At 53.2% G+C, this 25,837-nt stretch overlaps 12 protein-coding genes across 12 annotated transcripts; 8 read left to right on the forward strand and 4 right to left on the reverse strand.

Moving 5' to 3' along the window:
• Window positions 1–480: 480 nt before the first annotated feature.
• PG997_006138 (uncharacterized protein) lies at window positions 481–735 on the reverse strand (the record flags this gene model as incomplete). The annotated part of the gene is made up of 1 exon (XM_066810453.1): window positions 481–735. One exon carries the CDS (start codon window positions 733–735, stop codon window positions 481–483), a length of 255 nt encoding a protein of 84 aa, XP_066669376.1.
• A 3,344-nt stretch (window positions 736–4,079) lies between these two features.
• On the forward strand, window positions 4,080–5,098 carry PG997_006139 (uncharacterized protein; the record flags this gene model as incomplete). The annotated part of the gene is made up of 2 exons (XM_066810454.1): window positions 4,080–4,373; window positions 4,433–5,098. 2 exons carry the CDS (start codon window positions 4,080–4,082, stop codon window positions 5,096–5,098), a joined length of 960 nt encoding a protein of 319 aa, XP_066669377.1.
• A 239-nt stretch (window positions 5,099–5,337) lies between these two features.
• PG997_006140 (uncharacterized protein) lies at window positions 5,338–6,353 on the reverse strand (the record flags this gene model as incomplete). Its single annotated transcript, XM_066810455.1, has 4 exons — window positions 5,338–5,401; window positions 5,457–6,156; window positions 6,240–6,264; window positions 6,324–6,353. 4 exons carry the CDS (start codon window positions 6,351–6,353, stop codon window positions 5,338–5,340), a joined length of 819 nt encoding a protein of 272 aa, XP_066669378.1.
• Window positions 6,354–6,837: 484 nt separating this feature from the next.
• Window positions 6,838–7,750, forward strand: PG997_006141 (S-adenosyl-L-methionine-dependent methyltransferase; the record flags this gene model as incomplete). The annotated part of the gene is made up of 2 exons (XM_066810456.1): window positions 6,838–7,334; window positions 7,423–7,750. The coding sequence occupies 2 exons, from the start codon at window positions 6,838–6,840 to the stop codon at window positions 7,748–7,750; spliced, it is 825 nt and encodes a 274-aa protein (XP_066669379.1).
• Window positions 7,751–7,878: 128 nt separating this feature from the next.
• Window positions 7,879–9,037, reverse strand: PG997_006142 (uncharacterized protein; the record flags this gene model as incomplete). The annotated part of the gene is made up of 3 exons (XM_066810457.1): window positions 7,879–8,299; window positions 8,399–8,816; window positions 8,974–9,037. The coding sequence occupies 3 exons, from the start codon at window positions 9,035–9,037 to the stop codon at window positions 7,879–7,881; spliced, it is 903 nt and encodes a 300-aa protein (XP_066669380.1).
• A 540-nt stretch (window positions 9,038–9,577) lies between these two features.
• On the forward strand, window positions 9,578–11,231 carry PG997_006143 (uncharacterized protein; the record flags this gene model as incomplete). Its single annotated transcript, XM_066810458.1, has 2 exons — window positions 9,578–10,023; window positions 10,085–11,231. The coding sequence occupies 2 exons, from the start codon at window positions 9,578–9,580 to the stop codon at window positions 11,229–11,231; spliced, it is 1,593 nt and encodes a 530-aa protein (XP_066669381.1).
• A 1,422-nt stretch (window positions 11,232–12,653) lies between these two features.
• On the forward strand, window positions 12,654–13,497 carry PG997_006144 (uncharacterized protein; the record flags this gene model as incomplete). Its single annotated transcript, XM_066810459.1, has 2 exons — window positions 12,654–12,894; window positions 13,265–13,497. 2 exons carry the CDS (start codon window positions 12,654–12,656, stop codon window positions 13,495–13,497), a joined length of 474 nt encoding a protein of 157 aa, XP_066669382.1.
• Window positions 13,498–13,572: 75 nt separating this feature from the next.
• Window positions 13,573–14,124, forward strand: PG997_006145 (uncharacterized protein; the record flags this gene model as incomplete). The annotated part of the gene is made up of 1 exon (XM_066810460.1): window positions 13,573–14,124. The coding sequence occupies one exon, from the start codon at window positions 13,573–13,575 to the stop codon at window positions 14,122–14,124; it is 552 nt and encodes a 183-aa protein (XP_066669383.1).
• A 2,451-nt stretch (window positions 14,125–16,575) lies between these two features.
• Window positions 16,576–18,443, forward strand: PG997_006146 (carbohydrate-binding module family 35 protein; the record flags this gene model as incomplete). The annotated part of the gene is made up of 5 exons (XM_066810461.1): window positions 16,576–16,948; window positions 17,023–17,077; window positions 17,134–17,301; window positions 17,358–17,498; window positions 17,552–18,443. The coding sequence occupies 5 exons, from the start codon at window positions 16,576–16,578 to the stop codon at window positions 18,441–18,443; spliced, it is 1,629 nt and encodes a 542-aa protein (XP_066669384.1).
• Window positions 18,444–18,916: 473 nt separating this feature from the next.
• PG997_006147 (U4/U6 small nuclear ribonucleoprotein Prp4) lies at window positions 18,917–20,548 on the forward strand (the record flags this gene model as incomplete). Its single annotated transcript, XM_066810462.1, has 1 exon — window positions 18,917–20,548. The coding sequence occupies one exon, from the start codon at window positions 18,917–18,919 to the stop codon at window positions 20,546–20,548; it is 1,632 nt and encodes a 543-aa protein (XP_066669385.1).
• A 775-nt stretch (window positions 20,549–21,323) lies between these two features.
• On the forward strand, window positions 21,324–23,050 carry PG997_006148 (cyclin-K; the record flags this gene model as incomplete). Its single annotated transcript, XM_066810463.1, has 2 exons — window positions 21,324–21,887; window positions 22,028–23,050. 2 exons carry the CDS (start codon window positions 21,324–21,326, stop codon window positions 23,048–23,050), a joined length of 1,587 nt encoding a protein of 528 aa, XP_066669386.1.
• A 586-nt stretch (window positions 23,051–23,636) lies between these two features.
• Window positions 23,637–25,161, reverse strand: PG997_006149 (uncharacterized protein; the record flags this gene model as incomplete). Its single annotated transcript, XM_066810464.1, has 3 exons — window positions 23,637–24,748; window positions 24,875–24,978; window positions 25,115–25,161. 3 exons carry the CDS (start codon window positions 25,159–25,161, stop codon window positions 23,637–23,639), a joined length of 1,263 nt encoding a protein of 420 aa, XP_066669387.1.
• Window positions 25,162–25,837: the final 676 nt, after the last annotated feature.

Genomic DNA, 25,837 nt, shown 5'->3' on the forward strand with positions numbered 1-25,837 from the left:
CGTTAGGTACCAGGGCAGGGAGCCTGTAGCAACCCAACAATGCCCCTAGTAGAAAAAAAAGATGCCGAAAAAACAAACGCGCCATGCCAATGCAATACCCCAGATACCCCGAGTTACGGCCGACCTGGTGCCTTCCCCCTAAGGCTTGCTAGCAGAGTGTCACCAATGCTATCCCAGGGACCAGGCCAACTGTGGGCCAGGGCTAAAAAAGATTGAACTCCTCACGTCATGGCACTACAACGCTGGCTGCCCCACAGCCGAGACCGTTTCGCGTTCTCCGTCTGTCTCCAGATTCACCCCTCCAAAAGAATGCGTACGATCACGCCATGCCCTACCGGACTCGGACGCGCCGTACGTTTTGCGCCTCCGGTGCCCCATCGCGCTATCCTCATGGCGAGCCCTTGCCCTTGGGCATCATTTCGGCGCCAAAGGCGGGAGAGCGCATTGGGAAAACAGCAAGGGGCGAAAGGCGGGAGAGAGTTATGAGATCCCAATGCTCTCCATGTCGCGCATGAGGCAGGCCATCTGCGCCCGCTTGGCCGCCTCGGCGACAAGGTTGAAGTCGCGGAGGAAAGCGTCAGTACTGGGCTGTTTCACTTCCCTCGTCGGCGGCGGGGGAGGAGCAATGAAGCTGTGTGCGGGTGATGCTTGTTGCGAACTTGATTGCGTGGTTGATGTGGATGTCGCCGTAGCCGCTGGGCGCTGGGCCGAGGGAGAAGAGATCGGGGCGTTCATATTGGCGACCTTGCTTGGTTGTCTTGGTATGCGACAACTAGGTGGTGAGGGTGGTGGTGGTTGTGACGATGATGAGGCTCGGCCGAAATAACCGCAAAGAGTCTCGAGTTTGCTGTTTGATCCAAGTCCTGGGTCGACTGGGTCTGGATACCCCGCAAGGTTTGTATTGCTTTTCAGAGAATGTGTCTCGAGAGCGGGAGAGTTCAGTGTGTTGCCGCGTGAAGGGGGTCAGATCTCTGTTGCGCGACAGTGTGGTCGGACAGTTGCAGCAGCTTAATATATGCTCTCCAAATTATGCGGAGTAGCTGGGGGTCAAGTAGTCGTCGCTGGAGGTGCAGCAATAAGGTTGTGGCGCCTGCTGCTTCCCGAGATACGCTTGTGATGGTATCGGGCGACTGTGAACACGAGATTGCCTTGGTGGTATCGTACGACGGCAGAACAAGGCCGGGTTCCGGCTGGGTTAGGCAATCACCTCGGTTGAGTGTATTGGCTGCTAGGATGGCTGCACGGGTACTCGCGAGCTGTCTCGAAGAGGATCTTGTTTGTCAAGATGGGGCTGTTTGCGACGAGTCGAAAAGCGATTGCGGGTTTCTCTCTTTCACTCTTCAAAATAAGAGAGTGGAAGATTGCGTTGGCTTTGGTGGGCAAAGTATGTATGTGACTTGTGACTTGACAAGGATACACTTTCTGAAGGTTTGGTTGTCGAGGGCAGAGAGAGAAACGTGGGAGGCAGAAGTTGCGAATGAGGAAGAAAGGGGGACAAACAAAGGAAGTAGGTCCTCCTGACTTGGGATCGATCGATAAATGTAAGACAAGGCTTTCAATGGACTTGAGTCGTGATGGCCGTTGATGATCACCAGCCCTTGGATTGTGGATGGGTAGTACGTGGGATGTGAGCAGCGATGATGTATTGGCTATCGCGTTCTTGGTATTCACCCTAAGCAGGTATATGTCATCCAGGATGGAGTGGCAGGATCGGCAGCTTGCTTGGCTCGAGAGGAACCTTTGGCAAGTTTGGGGGTACAAGCGGGGAATGGGGAAAGGCTTCCAATGCAACAACGAGATACAATGGCTGGCTGGCTGGCTGAATGACTGATCAAATTGATTGAGATGGGGGAGCACAAAGTAAATTGATTGCGGACGGAGGGCTGGCCATTAAGAAGAACTCGACCAAGCCGGGATCGCTTTTCTTTCTTTCCCCTCGACCCGACTCGAGATAAAGAATTACCGAAGGCGGAGTACCTGGGAAAGGCCCTTTTCGCTTTTTTCCCTCTGCTTCGCTGTTTCCTCCGTACCAGGGTGGAGATGCAGAAGATGATTGTTCACGATGCGAATGGAGCTTGGAATGGGGCTAGAATAATGAACAGAGAAGAGAACGGCCGTATTTGGCCGGGCGGTTTGGGGGAATCGATTATCTGGGTCTTCTCATGCAGACTCGAAATCCGGAGATATCCACCGAAGATAGATGCATGCTACCTTAGGTAGGCAATTAGTCCCCTTACCCAACTGGAAGAAGATATGGATGGATATCGATGGGCACTGTTGAGTCTCGACCCCCGGGCATCAAATGAAACCGTCCCAACATGGCCTCTGACCACAAACATCCGGCTCTCAGCTCAGCTGCGGGAACCTTGATGCCAGCCAGCAGTTTGTCCTCATACGCAGAACAGGCTGAATGCCTTATTCTCCAGTTGCGTGCATGGGAGATCGAGAAATCGAACAACCATCGAACAGACTGAGGGGGACCTTGGGCTTCAACTACATCACCATACAGCTAGCTGGGCTGGATTTACCTGCGTTGCGTGCAAACACCAGGCTGGCAGGGTGCCTGGGCAGATATCGACATCCTCGGGCTAGTCGGCTAACGTCCTCATAGGCGCGGCTCAGCGGCTGTCTCGACCGATAAGCTATGCCCTGTTCAGGCCTGCATCACGATAATAGATTGTCTGCATACTCGCTTAGACTCACCGTCCTTTGATTGTCTCTCCAACTCGACTGCTCTAGCTTCTGTTGTTGTTATTTGGAACTGAATTTCTGCGTCTTGGCGCTGTTTTCGCGGCGATCCACGCGATCTCTCATGGCACTCGGTCAGTGTCGACAGCAAGCTGCAAGTGTATGTGGATTAGGTTTTAGGGACGAAGGTAGCTACAGTGTTTGCATGTGCATTAGGTCATGTCATGCCTTGTTGTGTGTGAGTACCCGTCAGCCCGTGGTAGTTGGTTGGAGATTGGAAGGGACGAGTAGACGAGCAGCAACAAGTCCAGCCACTGGCCAGCCTGTTTTGGCTTGTATCTTGTTTTCTTCTCTTTCTTCCAGAACCCCCACGCAGGTGGGCTCTGTCCCCTCCCCGCAATGTCCCCGGACTCTGGCTTGTGATTGTCATTGGGGAGTCGAAGTGTTCGTCCAGTTAAATGAGCAATCAGAAGCCATCTGACTCAGGGGACGAGCTAGGTCTTAGACAAGTCTGGACGTAGGAACACCCCTTCGCCAACTGGTACCGTGGGCAATAAATTTGGCGGTCTTCTGCCGCCTGCATGTGTGTTAAGTAAAGTGCATCGAGAATCAATCAGGCGCATGAGTGAGGCATGCAGTCAATCAATTCTCCGCCCAGCATCGTCGGACACGCCCATGCCTCCGCCCCTGCAAGCCCCGGGACCCTGAAGTCCAAGGGGAGTCCAGCTGTGGGCACGCTGGTGGGGTCGCGCGAAGATATCTCGGGATTGGCATGGCTGCTGTCCAAAACGGAATAGAACGGAGAAAGGGAGAGGGAATCAAATTTCTCCCAGAAGCTGTTAGTGCTCCGCCCAGAAAAACAATATTGCGACGAAACATCACGAGATGGGAAGACTCGTACACACATGCCAAACCCGTCATCGCTTAAGAGAAGCAATGCACAGCGCCCAATTCGTTCAACTGATCATGGCTATGGCGGCTGCCCATCTTGTTGTTGCACACTCTGTAGGTACTAAGAGGCAGGTATGTAACCTTTTGGGATCTGTATCGTATCTGCAAGCAGGCGATGATGCCCATCCGGGTAACCGGTGGAAATGTGGGACCTGAGCTTCTCCGTCCAAAATTTGGCCCGTTGGTCGGCGCCACAACGGGCCGTTAACAGCACAGCTGCTGGAAGTGGGGATTGCAAGAGCTTCGGCAACGAAGCAACAATTTTGTACGCGGAACATTACGCCCGGCTGCATTGCATTGCGTCGCTGTCGTGGTTGCCAGCACTTTGAGCGGATCTTGGCAAAGGCTTGCCTGGAACGAATTCGAAGACAATCGCCAATAGACGGGCATCGTGGAATCAGGTACCGCATACGACCACACACCACCTCTTTTGTCCTGCCATGTCGCACTCTTCAGCAGCAGGAGCAGCATCTAGCCCGGCAACCACCACCTCATCTATGCACGCCCCAGCTCCTGCGGCTCCTCACCGGACTGCTCCCCGGTCTAGCTGGTTTACGATACCAGAACCTCTGCGGCTTGTATTCAAACAGTTCCCGTTAGTGACATATGCTCCTAACGAGCTGCCTGTCCGCTCGCCCTCCAACAGAGAGCTCCCCGTCCTCTATGTCTTCGGCTCCGACCAGGATGCCTTGAAGGGATTGCCCAGCTACAACCCTTCGTGCTTAAAGTGGCAGGTTTGTGGAGTCCCTACCCTGCAGAAGTCTAGGCCCGTGTCGCTAATGACCTACCTTAGACTTTCCTGAAGCTGGCCGGAGTCCAGTTCCGCATAGCACCTTCAACCAACCATGCCTCGCCGACTGGCGCATTGCCTTTCCTCATCCCACCTTCGAGTTCTACGGATGCTGCGTCGCAAACACCCATCCCGTCGAACAAGCTGGAGAGATATGCGCTCGAAAGGGGATCTGAGAAGCTCGCGGATACAGCAGGATCCAAGCTAGACGCATACCAGGCACTGCTCGACAACCGGATACGGAATGCTTGGCTATACGCGCTGTATTTGTCCCCAGGCAACTATGCGCTTCTGTCCAAGCTCTACGTGGAACCGTGTTCATCGTCGATGGTCGTTCGGACGACGATAATGCATAAGTTGCGCCGGGCCGCCGAAACCGAAGTACTTCAGTCCATTGGGGCCCCCAGAGTGCCCCCAACAGCTCTATATATTGGTGCAGAGCAGGCTTTCGAGGCATTGTCAGCTGCCCTGGGGTCCGACGAATGGTTCTTCGGAAGCTCACGGCCAGGTCTTTTTGATGCTGCCGTGTTTGCTTACACGCATCTATTACTTGATGACAAGTTGGGTTGGATTGATACAAGATTGCGAGACTCCCTGCTGAAATTCCCAGCTCTGTTAGAGCACAGGAAGAAGCTATTCTCGAGGTGCTGGGGACGAGAAAACGAGTAGATGAAATGATTTACGATGATATCCGACATATACTGGCTGTAATTGTAGATTATGTGCAAGGCCGGCGCGCCATGCTGTAACAAAAAAGTGTATACCCCCAAATGCATAGAGATAAAAGACCCTACACTTCCAGGGCATTAATTCAACAGCCTGGCTTAACCTAGCCGTTGTGCAAATGCCACGTCACGGATCTGTGGGTATCCCACAGGTTGATCTCCAGTGATGAGATGAGCTAGAAGTTACATCCGGGCCATGAGGTGAACTCCGCCATCAATATTAATGGTGGCACCATTGACGAAAGATCTGGTCAACTATTAGCAAAAGCGCGGCTCACGAAGAGAATAGGGAAGTAACTAACCCAGCCCGACTCGCCAGGAAGATGCAAGCTCCAGCGACGTCGCCAGGGGCGCCGATCCTGCCCATGGGGTTACCCTCCTCCATGTCCTTTTTCATGGTCTTCATCGCGAAGGCCGTCATCTTGGTGTCGAACGGCCCGCACGCCAGGGTGTTGACCGTGATGCCGCGGGGCCCGAGCTTCGCCGCGAGGACGCGGCTCAGGTGGTGCAGCCCCGCCTTGGCGGCCGAGTAGCTGTAGTTGTCGAGCAGGGGCACGCGGAGGGCGTCGATGGAGCCGATATTGATGACGGACGCGGGGGACGGGCAACCCGTCTCGGCGTCGGGGGTTTCGGACTGGGCGGCCTCGAGCAAGGGGCCCAGCAGCTGCGTCAGCGTGAAGACGCGCTGCAGGTTCAGCGTCAGGACGCGGCCCCACTGCGCGTCGGGGAAGGTCTCGAAGGGCGCGCCCCAGGCGACGCCGCTGTTGTTGACCAGCACGTGCAGCTTCGTCTCGCCGTGTCGTTGCTGTAGCTCCGACGCGAGGCGCTCGCATTCGGACAGCGACGCCAGGTCTGCTGGCAGGGCGATCGCGGTCCCGGGTCCCTTTGCGGTAAGTTCCCGCGCCGCGGTCTCGCAGGCGGCTGCGTCTCGGCTGCTGATGTAGACTTTGGCGCCGTTGGCGACGAAGCCCTGGGAGATCATGCGACCGATGCCCTTGGCGCCTGGATGTTTTCAGATGAGGTCAGATAATTGATACATGATAATCAAGAGTGGCCTGGAATTCGACCGAGATCCAATGGCATACCGCCCGTGACCAGCACGACTTTGTCCTGTGGTGTGATGTTAGTGCGAACTTCAGGGGTAAGTGCTCGAGAAAGGGTAACGATACCTTGACATCAAACAGCTTGTTGGCCTCCATGTTTACTAAAGATCAAATCCAAGTTGAATCAAACCGAATTACGCTCAATGTGATTATGGTCGTTCTCAAGTTCTATTTACAATATGAAAGTTGGCATCGAGATGTCTCATCTGGGGTGTTATGATGGATGGACGTCTCATCAGCAAGGTGGGGCTGAGCCGAGGCTCAATTGGCCTTGCAGCTATATGTAAGGTTTACTTTAACGTTGACAGGACCTTAACCGAGAGTTGCAGCTACAACAAAAATTGAACATCTTACAATTCAGATCGGCCTCAGCCCAGATAATCGTATAATCATGTTGGCATCAACGTGTTTGTGGTCTACGAAGTCATACCGAGCCTCCACCGATGCTGCCAATTAGTACAGGGCAAACAGAGGGGGAAAGTTGCCTAATAACCCCACTTCTCGTCGTTCACCATGAAGCTGTCAGGCCTGCCGGTCCACTTGACCTCCTCTTCTGCCTAACACCAACAACAACATCACCATGGCCGAAAATTCACAGGAACAAGAGCAGCAGCAGCAGCCTGAGCGCTCGCTCACAGCGCACTTTGGGGACTCCGAGCTCTCTCACCACCCTTCGCGCTGGAACGCTTGCTGGGAGGAAGAGTACACTCCCTGGGATCGCGGCGGTCCCAGCATGGCTCTGTCGGATCTGCTTCCGTTTCTTCCGCCCGCCACCACTTTAGGAAGCCAGAAGAAGCCCTTGACGGCGCTGGTTCCGGGGTGCGGACGCGGCCATGACGTCCTGCTCCTGGCCTCCTTTGGCTTCGACACGGTGGGGTTGGACGTCTCGGAGCGGGCCATGGCCGAGGCCCGCAAGAATGCCGAGAGCATCGAGATGGACGAGGTCTACCCGCTGAAGGGAGAAGTAAAGCAGCATCGTGGAACCTACAAGTTCTTGGTTGGTGACTTCTTCAGTCAGGACTGGGTTGCTGAGTCGGGTGTCAAGGGGGCAAGTTCGACCTCATCTTCGACTATACGGTAAGGCTGCCGAGACAACGTCGTCATGAGAAGCAGGAAGCTAACACAAGATCGTGAAGTTCGGTTGCGCATTGCCACCCTCGGCTAGACCTGCATGGGCGCAGCGTTATCGAGACCTGCTAGCTCCCGTTGGCCGTCTCGTCTGCCTGGAGTTCCCGTCTACGAAGGACCCAAAGGAACCCGGTCCACCATGGGCCATGAACCCGCATACCTATGTGGCACATCTCGGTCACCCTGGAGAGGAAGTCGCTACGGATGAGCATGGTGGTGTTCTGAAAGACAAGGTTGAACCGCCCAGGGACGATGGCCTTATGCGTCTTTTGCATACAAAGCCTCCAAGGACCCATGCCGCTGGTTACAAAGACGGACAAGTGGTTGACTGCATTTCCATCTGGTGCCATACCGCAGCTGCGTAGCTGTCGGTGAAATGTGCGTTACATAGGCGTGGAAAAGCGTTCATGTCCATGACATGACTGAATACAAGAATCATTCAACTCAACAGTACCAAGCAACTCAGCTGGATCTTCCACCAAACCCAGAAGATCTAATTCCCTGTAGAGACAGGGTATTTCCAAGCTTGATACGCCACCCAAGACTGAAATATGCCTACTGCAAGCGACAAGACACCGAGAACCACGGCAATAATGACACCGATAAACGTGGCCATCATCACATAGCGGGCGCCGCTTTTGCGTTCAACCCATTTCTCCATGAAGCCTCTCGGGCTTGGGTTATCGACCTCTTCGTACAGGTCCATCAATTTTGAGCCGAAATAGGAGTACGCGAAGTCGTCTCCGCCGACTACGAAGCCGTACTGCGTGCAGTCGGGGTCGAGCGACTCCTTGCGTACAAGGCTACGGAGAAGAACCTCCGAGTCCGAGTTGAAGGGGAACAAGACTATCTGGATTGAATGCAGCACCTCGCGAGAGACTTGTGCGAGTATTGCACTTGTACGCGAACTCGTTCTATCACTTATAGGTAAGCCTCGCTCTAGAGAAGTGGTTTCTGATAGAGATAGCAGATGGAGATAACAGATAGAGCCTGCCGTACGGAACGCAACTTACCCATTCTTTGTAGCTTTCTCATGTGCTGCGATGTGTTCTTTGAGCACACTGGTATGATGGTATATTACCACGACCCCATTTTGCGAGTCCAGCCTCAGATGATTCCTCAGGTCGTCGGTTGGTTCAAACCGCAAGCCGGCTATTTTCTTCAGTCTTGCTGCGGCAATAGCGAACCTCACTTCGGGTTGTATACTGCGGGGTTCGGATACAGGGAATGCGGAAAATATGAAGTCAGCAAAGCTAACTTCGTCCTGCCACAGGATAGGTAGACTCCCTAGCTCGAGCACACCGCCGGAGGCACGCTTGCTAGCAGTACATGAGACCATGGAAATGACTTGTACAGCAAGGTTCACGGCACGGTGCTGATCGGCTGGCAGCGGGGCAGTTGCTACGTTCTTTCGCCCGGTGAAGTATGCCGCTGTGAGGTCGATTCGCGTTCTGATCGGCTGGGACCTGATGGTCTCGTGAGGTCGAGCAAATCGTCATGGGAACGCAAGGCCGCCAGATTTCCAGCTAGAAGTTCCGGTACATAGCTGGATGTGATCTCTTTATAGAAGTTGAAGAACGTTTCTAACTTTGAGGATCTTTGCCATGGACAATCCGACTCCTGGCAAGGTTGGTGGCCTTTGCGGCAGGCATCGCATATTTCCCAGTTCCAGAGGAGCGTGCAGAGTCGCTGCAGATTTCCCTCCTTTATGTCCTTCAAGGGGTATGCCGAGTCGAGTGAGAGCATAGCTAAAACCTCCAACCCCAGGTTGTACTTGGACGATCGATCCTGGAGTGTGAAAGAATAGGAACATGAAGCATCGTAGTGTGGCGGGTGATGCTTTGGCTGTACCAGTCCGTCCAAGAAGGCCTATCAAGACCCAGGCAAGAGCAATGCATACCTAGCAACAGCTGCACGCAGTGGCCAAATGAGCTAGCGCTTATTACACTCGTTATTTACAAGGCAGAGAACTGGAAGATTGGGGGTGGCTGTGACCCCTTCTTTGGAACCACCTGCATACTACCCCGCCCCGACTCAGCCTTGAACATCATTGTTGACGTCGGGCCTCATGCCGACATTTAGATTTCATGATCAACAGACATGTTGAGTGAGCTTTCTTTTGTTCAAGCTACTCGTCAAATCTTATGTCTGCAACAAAACTCCAGTCTCCATTTCTCAGAGTGAGGCTCGAGATGACTTCCTCAAGTCGAGCTGATACTGCTCAGCTGGGAGCCGTCGATCATACAATCCAGCATGAAGCTACCGACGCCGAGCCGAGTGAGCAAGATTCAGACGCATCTACGCAACACCAGACCTTCTCCTATGGCTCAACAACGTCGAGTCGAAGTTCTTTTAGCGCTATGGGCAGATTAGCACAGAATATGAAACCGAAACCTCCTGCAGAAAAGGATATTCAAGCGCTAAAGTCATTTGACGTAGCTCTTGATCAAAAGATACTGGATCGATTTACGCTCGTACACGACTGCATTGAGGGCCCATTGCTTAAGCACATTTCCAAATCTGGGGCCAAAAAGTGTTCCATGTCGATTCGTTTGATGGTGTTGGGATCGTCTCAGGAAGTTGCCAAGCCATACATTGTCGTTCTAGCATCTCAAGACCAGTGCAAGCGCGTTCAAAAGTTTTTTTAAGAAACAAGCGGTGCGAGTTATTTACCAACCTCTCGACTCGACCTTGCCTAGTTTTGAATTCCTTGCTTATGGGCGCCCACCTGAAAAGAAAGGTGATGAAGCCGAGATAGAAGTTCTCGCTCCTCTCGGGGATAATGACCCGTCTATTTTGCCATTCACTTACTGCGGCACCCCTATCACGGTTCGACACCAATCTGGATACGAGGCTCGCGCAACACTTGGCGGCATTCTGAGAGTTGACTATGAGAACGGCGAGTTTCAATTGTATGGATTGACAGCAGGACATGTGATTGAGGGCAGCGGTGGCGAGAACTCATCATCGTCCATCGACCATGAAGATGGATCATCGGGCGAGCCATGGAGCGATTCGGACTCGGGTTCTGATTCGGATACGGAGACCGATTGCTCAAGCAATCTCTTCATGAACGCCGATATACTGGCCACTTCAAAACCTGTCGAACAGCTGCCATGCCAAGAACCTTGTACAGATCCCTGGTATTCGCCATGGTCATGGAGACTGGGTACCATAAAGACACCTTCAGCGAAAACAAGTAACGAATCCAAGAACCAACTTATTGACGGTCCGAATAGAAACCTCGACTGGGCGTTGATCGAGCTGGACAGTTATGCTCCGAATCTCTTACCCTCCATGTCCAAGACGGGAGATGTACTATCACTTGAGCTCAAGCCCCCGTCGTTTTGCACTGATCACGACAAGAAGGGACATGGTGTGCGCGCATTGATGATTAGCGGATCAGAGGGTCCCAAGGCAGGCTTCATCTCGGCGTTGCCCTCGCGCCTGCTTCTGAGTCCAGGGACTGGTTTCGTCGATGCGATGATAATCAACCTGGACGAATGCCAAGGTTTGTTTGGCCCAGATTCCAGCCTCTTCTCTAAGATTTATACTGATGCACACAAAGACGTTGTTGATGGAGATTCAGGGTCATGGGTTGTCGACGAGTATTCACTTGAGGTTTACGGGCATATTGTCGCTGCCGATGCTTTCGGAGGCGGTTACCTCATTCCCATCCAGGACACGATGAGCGATATCCAAAGGAACTTGAAAGTGGCTTCAGTCTCGCTACCGTCTACTACATGTATCGGAACCAAAAATGCATCCAAGGATCCGCACCCCCTCGGGTGGTTCCTAAAATTGACAAGTCAGGATCTATACAAAGAGAAAGATCCTCAAATATAACCTCTAGATTTACTTCCGATGTTACAAAGAAGTCAGATATATCAACCTTGGATTACACAATACCACCATCGGTATCGCAGCATCATGAGTTTCAAATACTGGAAGAACAACAGCGCCTGTTAAGGAGCCTACGATCTGCAGCGGGCAAGCTTTCGGATGATCAGGCTGACAGTTACATCTTAGACGCCGATGTACTTTCATTTCTGCCATACCAGATAGGGTTTGAGTATAGCAGGAAGCCAGTGTACTATTCGCCTGCTGTCCCAGTACTTTATTTCTGGGAATGATGTCCAGGGCTTGAAAAAGGGGGACATGACAACATACCCGGAGTGAGATAAACTTATGAGGCGGAGATATACCTTCTATACCGCGCGCTGTGCTGGCATAGTATATACCCTCTCAATATTCCTCAACGCCGATTGATTACGACACTAAGTGTTTTCAAATTCATCTCACATGGCCTTTACGGATCTGGAAGTGCAGAAACTTTTGCTAGACCAATATTGTATTCACCGTCCACTGTTAATCTTGTATTCGTTGTCCGAACTACTCAGTGAGTAACATTGCAAACCCCGTCTGTTTCAGACCCAGCTTCGTAAATTTCCTCTTGTTCCATCAATCCTCTACACCGACGCCCGTTTAACCTAGACACAACTTCGGCGGTTCTGTTGCTTACCCATCCTAGTACTGATTTAAACTAGATAGATGCTAATGGAGTTACCCATTTTAGTAATGATATAGCAATCCAGATGCTCCATCGATGCCTTCCAAATGGTCGATGCCAGAGCTGAGGTCAAACTTGGTACCCGGGCCTTTCGTGTCCGGTCTGCAATCCCCTCTCCACGTTTGTCTCATGAGCTACCAGTGTGATAGTTTCACTCCTGCCGGCATCCTCTGGCTGAACTTGGATAATAAGTATTACTTGGGCCGCAACCACGTCGGGACCGAGAGTATTAGCATCTTCCAGCCCCTCATCTTGGAGCTCACGCTCGAGAAGGGAGCATCGGTACACGGCGAATACCCGCGAGAGCCGCTATCGACCACGACTACCCCGAGCGGCAATCGAAGAAAGGCTTTCAAGGCCCCCTGCAGCATAGCGTGCAGATTCCTTTGATCGGAGGACACCCGAGCATTGCGGGCTGCGTCTTGGCCACTTCGATCTCGACCTATTTGCTCGTGAAGAAAATGCAGACTATGTTCGACTGCGGCATCTTGAGACTAGACGATCCTTTCGATGAGGCCAACACGAATCTGTAGGCGATCGTATCATAACAGCGCCCGCACTACCTAAAAGGCCTCTGGGGATCGGCAGATTTTCCGGATGGAATTAGCCACCTGACGGAAACATTTGTGACTATAGCTCTTTGTGGGACAGTATTGCCCAATCGTCAAGAGATTCTTGCTGAGGTACAGGTGACAAGCATGGTAGCAGTATATGCCAAACGTGTCTGGCTCATTTGGCCATTTGAAGAGGGGACTCCAGTTGCTGTCCCCTTTTGCCGCGTTCTTAGAGAGCTCCAAATACCGTATCGTGAGACAAGCTCCGGTGTAAGTGAAGAGACGTCGAGGTCGGATGGTCTCGCTCTCGGCGTCCTCCGACAGGGCTTCGTCGACGACATGGATCGCAAGGCCCTCGCTGGGACCGGGTATCTAGGGAGTCCGTGTAAGCCAGGTGTGATGTATTATGGAGGTAGCCAGCCGGGAGGGAGCGCTATGACGAGATGAGAGAAAGAGAGGTTGGTGTCAACGAGGGGTGGTTGATGGATGGGGCTGGCATTGCCGTACAACTCGCTACGATTTACTGGCATCGAAGACGGGCAGATCACGTAAAGAGGCATCCCCCTAGCGCGGAGCGCTTTAGCTAGTATCGAAAGACTTGATTTCCTACAATTATTACCTACGTCTCTACATTTTCTCTTCCCTCCCCCTGTGAGCTTAGCGATCATAGGCCGTCACTTGACGCCATACTATCACCACGCCCACACACTTGGGTCTAGCAACGGACACGACATCCATGTAGAACTCGTATCCAGACCGCCAGTCGGCATTAAGCGGCGGGTTCCTCTACTTGATCCTCACTAACCTTGACCAAGTCAGATGCAAAGAGCTCGAAATCATGGATCGCTCGATCAATATTCCGCACCAGCTTCTCCTCGGATTGATCAAATTCGGATCCGGTGTCCACCCTTCCCTTCTCCGCGATAATCTCGCCGAGTGTCAAAAGGTCGAAAACCGCCACGAGAAGCGACGGACCGGAAGAGTCTGAGCGAACAACGTCGGGGACTTTTGCCAGCCTGGGCCTAGCCATGGCGATGACGCGCATAATGGACTGAACAGAGCCATGATGATGCCCTTGACCGATGAGTCTGTTGACGCTAGACTCGACCTTGTCAAGGTGCGAGGTGATCAGCCTTTTGATTGCAGGAATACGGCAGCCGTCGAAGTCACTCCTATAGACTTGATTGAGACTGTTAATGACCTCCTTTGTCTGACTAGACACTCCACAGATGAAGACCTCGATGGGCGACTCGAACACAGAGCCGACATTGTCCTTCTTCGTCTCCAAAATATGGTCAACTTCATGAAGATGGCCGCACAAAACGGTAATCCGTCCACCAATTTCAATCGCAAAGCGCAAAAGATGGCGCTCGTCGGCCGGATTGCTCTCTACAGCGGGGCGGAACACAGCCAGTTGGCGGAGGATATCGTCAAGGATCCCGACGCTTGCATGAATAGCAGAGTTATCATGTCTTCTGCGTTGAAGATCCTGGAGGTCATATCTGAGAACGCGGAGTTCTGCATCCGTCGGTTCCATGGCCTCGGAAAGCAGCCTAGGGTCCTGGAGATTGTAAAATCGGATGATCGTCCGATTGAGCTGACGAACCAACAATGAGTTAGGCATTTTGAAGCAGATGTAAATTGTGATGGTATGAAAAGAGTAAGTGATGTGAGTGTAGTGTTTTCGTATGTTGCTGGGGAAAATATACAACTGAAACGGTGGTCACGACTTGCCTTATATGCAAGACCTGCAGTTGTGGCGACCAGGTATACAAAAGGCTTGTTCGATTTGTCCATCAGGTTGAGATCAATAAAACACGTATTCCCTTTTTTGTCCTTTGGCTTTGTATTTGTGTGAAGCGTGGTGGCTTTCTACAATGCGATTGACCAGCAACAATACCTACCTAGGCAGCATTGTCGAAGAAACAGACCCCTTTGTCTCATTTGTCAAATGGGCATTTGGATGACCGAGCCCTGCGAGCCAGAAGGTGCCAGGTTTGATTGACTACCCGTTCAACATAAATGTCCACCTTAGGTTCAGTGACACTGACAATATCCCTTGTTGAAGGTCCCCGTACTGGAGTTGGCATTCGCTATGGCGGATTGTTGTGATAGTACGTCCCATTAAGGGACGCAGAGCCGCAGACGTAGCCCATAATGTTGAGATATCATGTTGGCGGAACCTGACGGTAGTAGAGGCCTCGTGTGCGGTTGTCTTGTGGTGTTGACTTGCGTAGCTGGTAGATAGAGGTATATTATATCGGGCGGCTGGCATTGATCCTGAATTCCAGCCTGGTGGCTAGGTGTATTTGCGGCAGTCACGTAACTCTGGAGTTCAAGTCAGGTGGTACGGCCATGAAAGAGGGCTGGTAGCCCTGACGCGTCTTGGTGACCAAGTGAGCGCGTTGCTCCCCAGCAACCACCCTTTGACCTGGCGGGGTCCTTATTGTTCCATTGATGCCTGGGGTTTTAAACAGGAACCAGCAAACCAAACCAGCAGAGCTACTTAAATCCTAATAACAGAAGATTTCTTAAAGCCGGCTAGTCTGGGAGGTCCAGCCTTAAGTGGCGGGTTCTATGTGCCATGGCCTACGGTGTCCTTCGGGTGTAATTCCGAAAGCCTGTCCGCCGGTACTAATCGTGATCTTGCAAACTGTTCACACCTCCTGGGCCTGTCTTGGCCTCCTTTTTTGTTTAATTTTGTATTATATACGCTTTAGTTTGAAGGGTGAGGTATTGTGGTGGTGGTAAGGCGATGCCCGGCGGCATGGTGATAGCTTCATGGTGGTGGGGCACCCCCTTTTTGGTCATGTGGTGCAGTGGTATTAGCAACAGTTGTGAATTGAGTTGAATTGAAATAAGTTCAATCTGCAATGGTTCAAATACTGGTTTTGCAGCTCTTTTTGATTCAGTTCCTTTTTGTTGACTGCTCAGGCAATCAGACAGCTTTTTGTCGTTGCCTGGCTGGCTCATGTGCCCAGCTCCAGTTCCCAAGCCCTGCGAACCACGATTGCTGCCCTAGAAAAATTTAGCCATCGTAATTCCAGTGCCATATATCTAACATGAAACGTAGTTCTACATAATCATTCCCGATCTGATGCATCTATCACGAGCATGCCTCAAGGTCAAGTCACTGGGTCACGTCAAATCGCATCTTCACTGCTTTGCAGTCCACCTATCTACAATGCCTGATCTTCAATAGCTTTTCTCCCTACATTCTGTCACATACGATGAGTTATTATAGTTGTTTGAACATAAAGACAGCCTCACACAAATTCAGCACATGCTCGCCGCCCAGGCAAATGGATCCAATGTTGGCAGGGAGTGACGAACCTATGCTACACATATCGCTATATTGGGGCACCATGGTGGTATGTCATGTCTTTGGTTCAAGTGTAATAACGCACATCATTCAATCAAAATGGCCATGGTCAGTTGCACGTTTTGCGTATATCTGGTTTTCAGGGGCAGCCATGGTTACCCCAAGATAGGGGCAACCATAGCCTTACCTAATACGGCAAGATGATTAAAGGTCGGAAACTTGTGTCACCAAAAATGGATGACAGCATACCATATTCCTCCATAAAAACTTGATCTTCTGTCTATAGAAGCTATGCACCTCATTATCATGGCATCAGCTCTGGGCACTCGCCAAACTCACATGACGACAAGTCAAGCCCCGAACATCCTGAATGCGACCCTGAGCGGAACAGGTTTCTATAGGCCCGCTTGTAGCTACTCCAACGCTACAGAAAACCCACCCGACTTTCACCCTTGTCAAACACCTCTTGTGGGGAATCCTTGCTGCGTGCCTCCCCCGCAAAACAACTGGTTAATGTGCTGTAGAAAGCCGATGAGAGGATGGATAAACTTTCTTCTCTCCTGAGGTGGGTTCCTTGGCCTCAAATGGAGCGCCTTCTTCGCCTAGAGCTCGGTTCCTTGACCCGAAGCGCGGAGAAAGCAGCTGAAGCCGGTAATGGGAGATATAAATAGGGGAGTACACCTCTCCTGTAGATACTCTCCCAGGCCAATAGAGCGTAAGAACTGATTAGTTCCCTCTGCCGCTATGTTTGTCTCCCTCACACTATTCATGGGGTCCCTGGCCTTGGCGAAGAACTTTCGCTACCCTACGCCGCCCATGGGATGGAACTCGTATAACTACTATGCATGCGAGCCCACGGAGGAGATCATCCACCATAACGCCCAGGGATTGATTGACACTGGCCTCGCCGCGCTAGGCTACAAGATCGTAACAACCGACTGTGGCTGGAACGCCGAGGACCGCGACGAGCAGGGCCGTTTGCAGTGGAACACGACACTGTTCCCTAGCGGCGGCAAGGCCCTGGGAGAGTTCATTCACGGGCTTGGGCTCGACTTTGGACTTTATAGCGGAGCCGGCTACAAGCAATGCGGAAGCGAAGTCCTTCCCGCTAGTCTGGGTAAGATAAGACGACCAACCTCCCGGGATGATGACTTCTCTCAAGCGTGTCCTCCACTGACTTGGTTGAGACAGGCTACGAGGAACAAGACGCCCATGCATTCGAGGAATGGGGCGGCGATTCACTCAAGTAAGCGTTCCAAGCAAGCTGTGTAATAACTGCAGAGAAGCTTAACTTGGTGCAAGGTACGACAACTGCTATCCGATCAATGGCTCGACGATGGTGGACTACCACTCGGAGGAGGCGATAGCGCCAACCCGCTTCCAGAAAATGGCCGACATCCTCGAGTCTCTCGAGAGAAACATGGCCTACTTCGTGTGCCAATGGGGTGTTGGTTACGACGTTGGTGAATGGTGAGCGACGCAAGATCTTCACCATGGAATATCACTGACTGACAACGTATTGCCAGGGCCGGTGCGATTGGCAATACCTACCGGATGAGTAACGATATCTACAACGGCTGGCGGAGCATCTGGCGCATTACCAACGAGATAGTCCCATACTATCGGCACACCAAGCCTGGTGCCTTCGCGGATATGGACATGCTCATGTAAGTCAACTACGCCCCTATCGGAAAGATCGAAACTGATACAGGTGCAACAGAGTCGGTCTCCATGCCTTGTCCGCCGAGGAGGAGCGCTTTCACTTCAGCATGTGGGCCATCAACAAGTCGCCCCTGATGCTCGGGGGCCCCGTAGACCCAGACCTGGCCGGGCAGGCGTCCATCGACATCTTGTCGAACGAGGAGATCATCGCCATCAACCAGGACGCTCTCGGGAAGCAGGCGCAGCTCGTCCGCCGCTACACCGAGGAAGAATGGGATCTCTGGGTCGGTGAGCTGTCCGACAACCGGAAGGTGGTCGCCATCGCCAACTGGCGCAACGACACGCAGACAGTCCAGATCGACCTCGCGGCCGCCGGCGTGGCCTCGGCTGAGTCTGTCCGGGACGTGTGGGCCTCCAAAGACCTGGGTCCCCTCGAGGGCGGTGTCCAAAAGGTGACCCTGGCGGGTCACGAGATGAAGGTTTGGGTCGTATCAGACATCACCGAGGCCGCGGCACCCGCCTCGGCCGGCTACTACTCAGCAGCGGACAACGCAACGACAACCCAAGCCTCGGCGGTGGACTGCGGCGAAGGCGAGTGCCTGCCGACGGGGCAGAAGATCGGCAACATTGCTGCCGATGCGATCGTACGCTTCGACGGTGTCACTGCGTCGAGCGGCGGCGCCAAGCTGCTGGGCGTGGACTTCATCAACTACGAGACGGCGCTGGGGACGGCTTGGGACTTCGGCTCCAACACGCGCAACATGACCATCGGCGTCAATGGCGGGAAGGGCAAGCGGTGGGCGTTCCCGATCTCGGGCGGTGACTGGTACGAGACGGGACGGCTGATGGTGGAGGTCGATGGGTTTGTGGCGGGTGAGAACGAAGTTGTATTCGCTGCTGTAGGCGATGCTTTTGCGCCTGACTTGGTCGGCTTTGAGCTTTATGAGTAGACCACGACAAGATGTTCATATCAATAAGAGTAGTACTTAAAATATTGAAATCCGACTATTTTCAATGTGTTGTAAGGTAAAATCCATCAGTTTTCGACGCTGTCTAGGCTATTTTATAGAATATCAGTCTATGAATCAATTATTTCAGTTGATTGTGAGTGAGAACTGAAGCTGTAAGAACTCCTCGAGCCCCATTGGGCCTGGTAAACTGCAGTAGTGAAAGCGCTAAAGACCCTCTGTAAAAAGTTGCCTCTAGGCCATTTCGCTACATTGGCCTGCCCCACCAAAGTTCTGCATTCACTCCCCTAGCTACAGCCTCAAAATCCTCAAGTTCTAGAGTCTGGTTTCGACAGCCTTTAGTCGATACATCTTACCGCTTTCTTTCCGCAAGATATCCCCCGCAATATTCCTCGAGGCGACGAACAACAACAGATAGTTTGGTTAGACCTACTGTCCAAGTAACCACCGCCAAGATGATGCACCCTTCGCGTCAGGCGTATGTGGAGGAGGCAACAGAGGTACGATCTGCCCTGCTATACTGCAATCGACTGCCAGTAGCTAACGTTCAATCCCAGGACCGTACTATCGCCCTGGAGGACCTACAAACCGACCATGACTATGAGATTCCTGGCGGAGATGCTGGCATAGCCCCCGAAAAGGCCTCGGCCATCCTTTCCAAGTTCGAGCGCAAACGATTCGCGAACACGATAGCCGTGCCCACAGACGATGGCCGCGTGCGCACGAAGCTCCGCGAGCTCGGCGAACCCATGACCCTCTTCGGCGAGGATCCCGCCGACCGGAGAGCCCGTCTACGCGAACTACTCACCGTGCAAGCCGAGCAGGCGGCCGCGGCCGGAGGCGAGGAGGGCACTCCCGACGTCGAGATGGAGGATGCCGACGACGACGCAGACGATCAGGAGGAAGAGTTCTACACACAGGGAAGCGAGGAGCTTCTCAAGGCACGACAAGATATCGCCAGGTATTCGCTGCCACGCGCCAAGAAGCGGCTGGAAGCCCAGAAGGAAGAAAGCAACATTGTTCTACGCACGCACGTCAAGTTCCGTAAACAGGTCCGGGAGAGGCTACAGGGTTTCGAGCTGCAAGGCAGTCAGACGGCAGGCGACAGGCATGTCAGTATGACGAGGATATCGCCCAACAGCGAGATGGTAGCGGCAGGCAACTGGGGCGGCAGCATCAAACTGATCGAGATACCGTCATTAGAGGAGAAGGGTACGCTACGCGGGCATACCAACAAAGTTAGTGGAATCAGTTGGTTCCCCGGCGCAACAATACCCGAGCGAGGAGTCAGCCGGAGCTCGGTTAATTTGGCCTCGGGCGGCGCCGAAGGCCAAGTCAACCTATGGAGCTTGGAGAAAGACACGCCACTCTCGACACTGGAAGGTCACGTTCAACGAGTCTGCCGCGTCGAGTTCCATCCTTCGGGCCGATACTTGGCTAGCGCCAGTGAGGACACGACATGGAGACTCTGGGATGTTGAGACTACGACAGAATTACTACTACAAGAAGGACACTCGAGGGGTGTATTTGCCATCAGCTTCAATACCGATGGTTCGCTCTTAGCAAGCGCAGGTCTGGACAGTGTCGGTAGAATATGGGATCTGCGTTCAGGACGGACAGTCATGATCCTGGACGGTCATCAGGATGGCCACATCAAGCCCATCCACGGTCTTGATTGGAGTTCGGACGGCCACCGCGTCCTGACAGGGTCAGCCGACGGCTGGATCAAGTGCTGGGATGTCAGAAAGGTGCAGCGGACGGGCGGCATAGGCGCGCACAAGAGCGCCGTGTCGGATCTGCGGTGGTACAAGGGGTTGGACGACCCCCTGGAGGGTACTGTGCAGCCGGGGCTCGACGATAAGGGAAATCGGCTCCCGAAGAAATCTAGCACCTTCTTTGTGTCTAGCGGGTTCGACAACAAGGTCAACATCTTCTCAGCGGATGACTGGTCGCTGGTGCAGAGCTTGAATGGCCATACTGGTCCCGTAGCGAGCGTGGACGTAAGCAGAGATGCGAGATGGATCGTCAGTGGTGGTCATGACCGAACTGTGAAACTCTGGGGTCGCAACGATGGAGAAGGCGTTTGATTGTGGCCATGTCAGCTGCATAGAATAGTATGAAAGAGAATCGATACCCTAATTTGTTCGTCAATGGCAATATATGTATTGCATCTCGAAGTTGAGCCAACAACATTGAATATATCCATCAATCCACCTGTGTACACGTGATGGGATGACCCCTCTGGAGTGAAGATAGAAGATGGACAGCTGCTTGCATTGCAAACAGTCGTGTTGGGTGGGTGTGGGCCTGGCGTGCGTGCCATTGTTTGGATGGACAGACTTGACGGATTTGATCCAATCTCAAAGGAACACATCAACAGTACCTGTACCTCTCTCTATCTCTCATGTTAGCTTGGGTACAATACCGTGCTACCTTACCTACTTTGCCTTATCGAACAAACTTATTTATGCATGATTATCTCCTGGTCGCAAAGACGCTTCGCATTTCAAGAGCGCTTCCTATTTGTTTTATGCCCTCCCGTCGATCAGTCGATGGGTGCTTTTTGCGTTGGTACTTTCAGCCATCATCATCCAAGTAAAAAGGAACATTGATTGACGAGCGCCCGTCGTCGCCTGGCACTTGCTCGGAATAACAGCCGGGATAGCTTGGAATTGGAACAGGCTCTGGAACAGGGTGTTTGGTTTGTCATAGGCCAGCCGGCTTTCCAAAAGTCGGCAATCGCCCCAGTTCGCCCCAGAAGACGCCCTGACTTATTGACTACGGCACCGACCACGAACCTTCCGAACTTAAACGGAGCGCCTGGAAAGTTGAAGCCAGTCCTGTTAGTTTTACTGCTTCGTCATGGCCAGCATCGACCGATATCGACCACCGGCTCGTGAAGGTTACCAACCCCCGACCACCACGAGACCTCAAGCTCCGCAGAACCCGCAGCAGCAACAGCATCCTCAACTTTCATCCACTACCGCTGCCACCACCAACGGTGCACGCTCAGCCACCAGATCCTCCAAGTCGCCCATCAAGAGACGCGACGTCCCTCCTGCCGTCCCTACACCACCGCCTCACGTCCATTATCCTCCGCCGGCGCACAACAGTAGCCATCCATCCCCGACTCGCCCACGCAGTGCGCGATCGCCCGAACGCACGGCGACCGAGCCCGCAGCGCGCAGGAGCATGGCCGCCAACCAATGGCTGTTCACCCAGGACGAGGTGGACAGCAGCCCTAGCATTGCTGAGGGTATGCCTCCGACCGAAGAGCGCTTGCGACGTGCCAAAGGCGTCAATTTCATATATAATGTCGGCATCATGCTCAACTTGCCCCAGCTCACGCTCTACGTCGCCGGCGTCTTCTTCCATCGGTTCTACATGCGCTGCAGCATGGACGAGAAGCGCGGGATCCATCACTACGTAAGTTGCACTTCTTTTCCATCACGCCTTCTTTCGCGTCCCTCCAACGGATCTGGCCCATCGTGCGAGGTTGCTCCTGCCCGATTGCCCACAAACCCTGCATACATCAGACAAGCTGACCGGCCATTCCCTCTGTACAGAACATTGCTGCAACGGCATTATTTCTAGCGAACAAGACCGAAGAGAACGGTGCCAAGACGAAGAATATCATTATCGCGGTGGCCAAGGTGGCCCAGAAGAACGCCAATCTGATTATCGATGAGCAGTCTAAGGAATACTGGCGCTGGCGCGACTCCATCCTTAGTTACGAAGAAGTCATGCTCGAGTACCTGACCTTCGACCTCAGCATTACGCACCCCTACCAAATCCTCTACAAGCTGCTGGAGGAACTCAATTGCATCCACAACAAGGATTTGAGGAAATCCGCATGGACCTTTTGCAACGATTCATGTCTGTCAGTCTTGCCGCTGCTCGTGGAATCACGCGACGTGGCGCTGTCCAGCATTTTCTTTGCCAGCATCATTACCAAGCAGACGATCCCCGACCTCGGCGGCAAGCCATGGTGGATAGCACTGGAAGGGAACGAGGAGCGTATGCAACAAGCATGTGCCATCATGGTGGACTTTTACAAGGAGAACCCTCTTAGGAAAGCGGAGAACCCATCATATCAAGGCTCGCCTGGGTTCAACTTCGACTCGACTAGGAATACGGGTGAGGGTTCCAGCACGAATGTGTCACCCAGAACGGAAAACCAGACCCAGAGTCCAGAGCCGCGATCCAAGGGGCGAGCAAACGGTCACAGTAATGATGAGACTGCTGCAAACGAGAGCGCTGCTAAGAGTACAGCTAACGGCACATCCTCCATCGAAGCTAATGACGATGCTATGGACATTGACGAGAGCTCTAAGGGAGGATCTTTCGCAAACCCTGAATCGCAGGGCCCACCACAGACTGGCCCAGGCGATTCCGACACTGCCCTTAAGGAGGCTGCGAATGATCCTGCTACCCATGAGCATACTGCCCAGGACGACAGCAGGAACGCCGAGGCCTTTTCTAGCCCTGCTAAGAGGAAAGAGCACGAACCGGTTTCCGACGAGAATAGGGATCAGAAGCGGCAGCGCAGGGACAGCGAGGAGGACGAGGGTGAAGTTCTGGACGAGTGAATAGGCGTTCACTAGGTTAGGTACTTCCCCCGCCGAGTTGTTTTCAGAATGCCTTTCTTCGATTGTACACTACTATCATCCAGCGATCGGCAAGTTAACTCTTTCCATCGCCATTCCTCCTTCTGTTCCACCCGCACAGAGGATTATTTAGCCGGCGTTTTAAAGGGGGGCATGTAACTCGGCATTTGTTTCCCCCTGCGAGGCTTTGCATTGGGATTTTTTAACCTTGGAGTTTTGGCTAGGCGTAATTCTGGGGCTCGTTTTGCTTCAAGGAGTTTCATGGCATACCCGGAAAGGAGAACCCTCCATGTAGCACATAGTCACTCGCGTATAATGACCTAATACAGCGATGCTAACCTATTGAGAATATGCGATCAATGTGATCGGACTGAATTACGCTAGAAGTGATATGTAGATCGATGTAAGGATTTGGACAATTGGGTACTCTGCAAGATTAATCATTGATTTGATTCATATATGTTCTTCCACTTCATGGCTACGAAAGCAACTAGAACCTCGTTTAGGCATGATGTCGGTATGTATCTTCTAGGTTTCTACCCAACTAAAACGAAGCTGGTCTACTTCGTCACCGAGTATTGTTCACTCGCTTCTCTGCTGCTGTGGCGGACCCGGCCTTGGCCCTTAACTCCTCTAGACAGTCGAGCACGTCGATCCAAGTCCCGCACTTGGTGAGCTTCTCCCGATCCCGCTTTCCTATGAGCGCCCGCTTGTCCGCCCCGTAGCCCGGGCCCAGCATCTCGGTCAGGTGGTGGACGCTTGACTTGAGAATCAGCGGCGCACGCGCCAGGTTCGCGAGGAACACATCGACTGCTTCCCAGGGGCACGTCTCGTAGCCCGCGAACAGGGCCGGGTTGGCCAGGAGGGCGCGGGCGGACATGAGACCCGAGAGGTTCGGAAGGTGAAGCTGCTGGTGTTGGGAGTTTGATGACGAGGTTGTGGTAGTCGTGGCCACAGTTGGGCCAGTAGAAGAAGTAAAAGTCGGCGTGTGGTTGCCGTCATCGAGGAGGTGACTCGTGTAGGGCAAGGTGCGTAACGTGAAGACATCGCCGGACACTAATATGGGAACCCGCTTGCCGTACTTCTCGGTCAGGATCTCCAGCGCCTCCAAATCGATCGGCGTACTCGAAGGCGTCTTACGCGTCCGAGGGTGGATGGTGAGCCAGTCGATGTTGCGCTTCCACCCACACGCCCCATCATCGCCGAGGACCGTGTCGATGAAGTCCATGGTCCGGCGCAGGTCCTGGTGCACGCGGATCTTGACGGTCACGCTGCGGCCCCGCGGGGACTCGACGTCTTCGTCGGACAGCCCCACGGCCCAGCCGTCGCGGGCGAGCCGCGACCGCGTCTCGACCACCATGTCGCGCACGAGCTCGCGCCGGTCCATCAGCGCCGCGCCCAGCGACTCGGCGCACGCCCACGACTGCGGGCACCCGCAGTTCAGGTCCACGCCGCTCACGTAGGGCGCCGCGAGGCTCGAGGCCCGCGCCAGCTCCAGGGGGAGCAGGCGCCGAACTGCGCGATGGTGGGCACCCGGGCCTCGGGTCCGCCTTCCTCTCTGGTGGATATGCTCAGGTCGCTCTCCCGGGCCACGGCGGAGCGGTTGAACTCCTTGGCCAGGATCATGGGGGTCCAGCACAGGTTGGTGCCATAGTGGTGGACGGTCTGGCGGAAGGCGAGCTATAAGGTGGTTGCGCAGGTGTGTTTAACATTCAGGTCCCAAGATATGGGCGGTTACTACCCCAAAGCTGCGCAAGCCCAAAAGACCCCAACGGCGGTGCTAAAGATCGAGAGAGAGAGAGAGACGTATCCGAAGAGAAATATCGCCTACCTTGCTATAGCGCACCATGGGCGCGCATGCGTACAAATATCTGCCTTGAGACTTTGCTGCATCGAATAGCTTGAGCGGACTGTAAGAAAGGATCGCACAAGTAAGTAATCAGTCCGTTGACAAGCTTCGTCGTTTTGCGACAGCGCACACACAGCGCGCCGGAGAAGAACTTGCTTCCCCCAGACAAAATACGCGAGGATTGAGATGGTACCTACTGCAGAGTCGGGTATAGATGCTCATTTTCATCAACTCCGGAATCCATTTTTACGGTAATCAAGATGCGATGGCCTTCACATTTCGAGGCCGCAAAGGATCCAATGTGTTGAGGAAGAGCTTATCTCCAGGGCCCTCGATACTTGCAACGGATGGAGGGGTACTACAGCCTACAGGTCTACAGTGGTGGGGCCTTTTTCTTCAGCCTGTATACTTATGCGGTGTCGTCTCAGTCTACCATGTACATTCGCCTTTCTAGATAGGAAGCCATGTGATGCAATTTGTTCCCGAAATTTGTTCAAAGAACCTAGGGAAACAATCAATCTCACGGGTCCGAGGATCTGAATCCTATCAATGGCTCTCGGGGTGAGCTTCGGGCGGAGGCGCAACGGATTTTATAAACCCGACACTAAGTCCGCTTAACTCTCGCCCGCATATAGATACAATGGAACGGCAATATGCAACAAGTCTAACATAATGCCGATGGCCCCGGCATTGTCGTCATGGAGTTTGCACGGCTACGCGTCGGAGGGGCCAGGAGGACAGGCCATGGTTGTGGGCTTTTGTAATAGATGGGTAAAAATCCATCCGAACTGCAGATATCGTGGTAAATGCCATTTGTATAAAGACGCATCGAGACCCCGCAGAAAATAGAAAAACTCCTGCTCAAACCACACAATTGTGCAGAACCAGTCTCAGCCATACATTTGCACCAACTCAACTAC

This window comes from Apiospora hydei, assembly GCF_038363865.1.
Source record: "Apiospora hydei strain CBS 114990 chromosome Unknown utg000005l_segment0_segment0, whole genome shotgun sequence".
Classification (NCBI taxonomy): domain Eukaryota; kingdom Fungi; phylum Ascomycota; class Sordariomycetes; order Amphisphaeriales; family Apiosporaceae; genus Apiospora; species Apiospora hydei.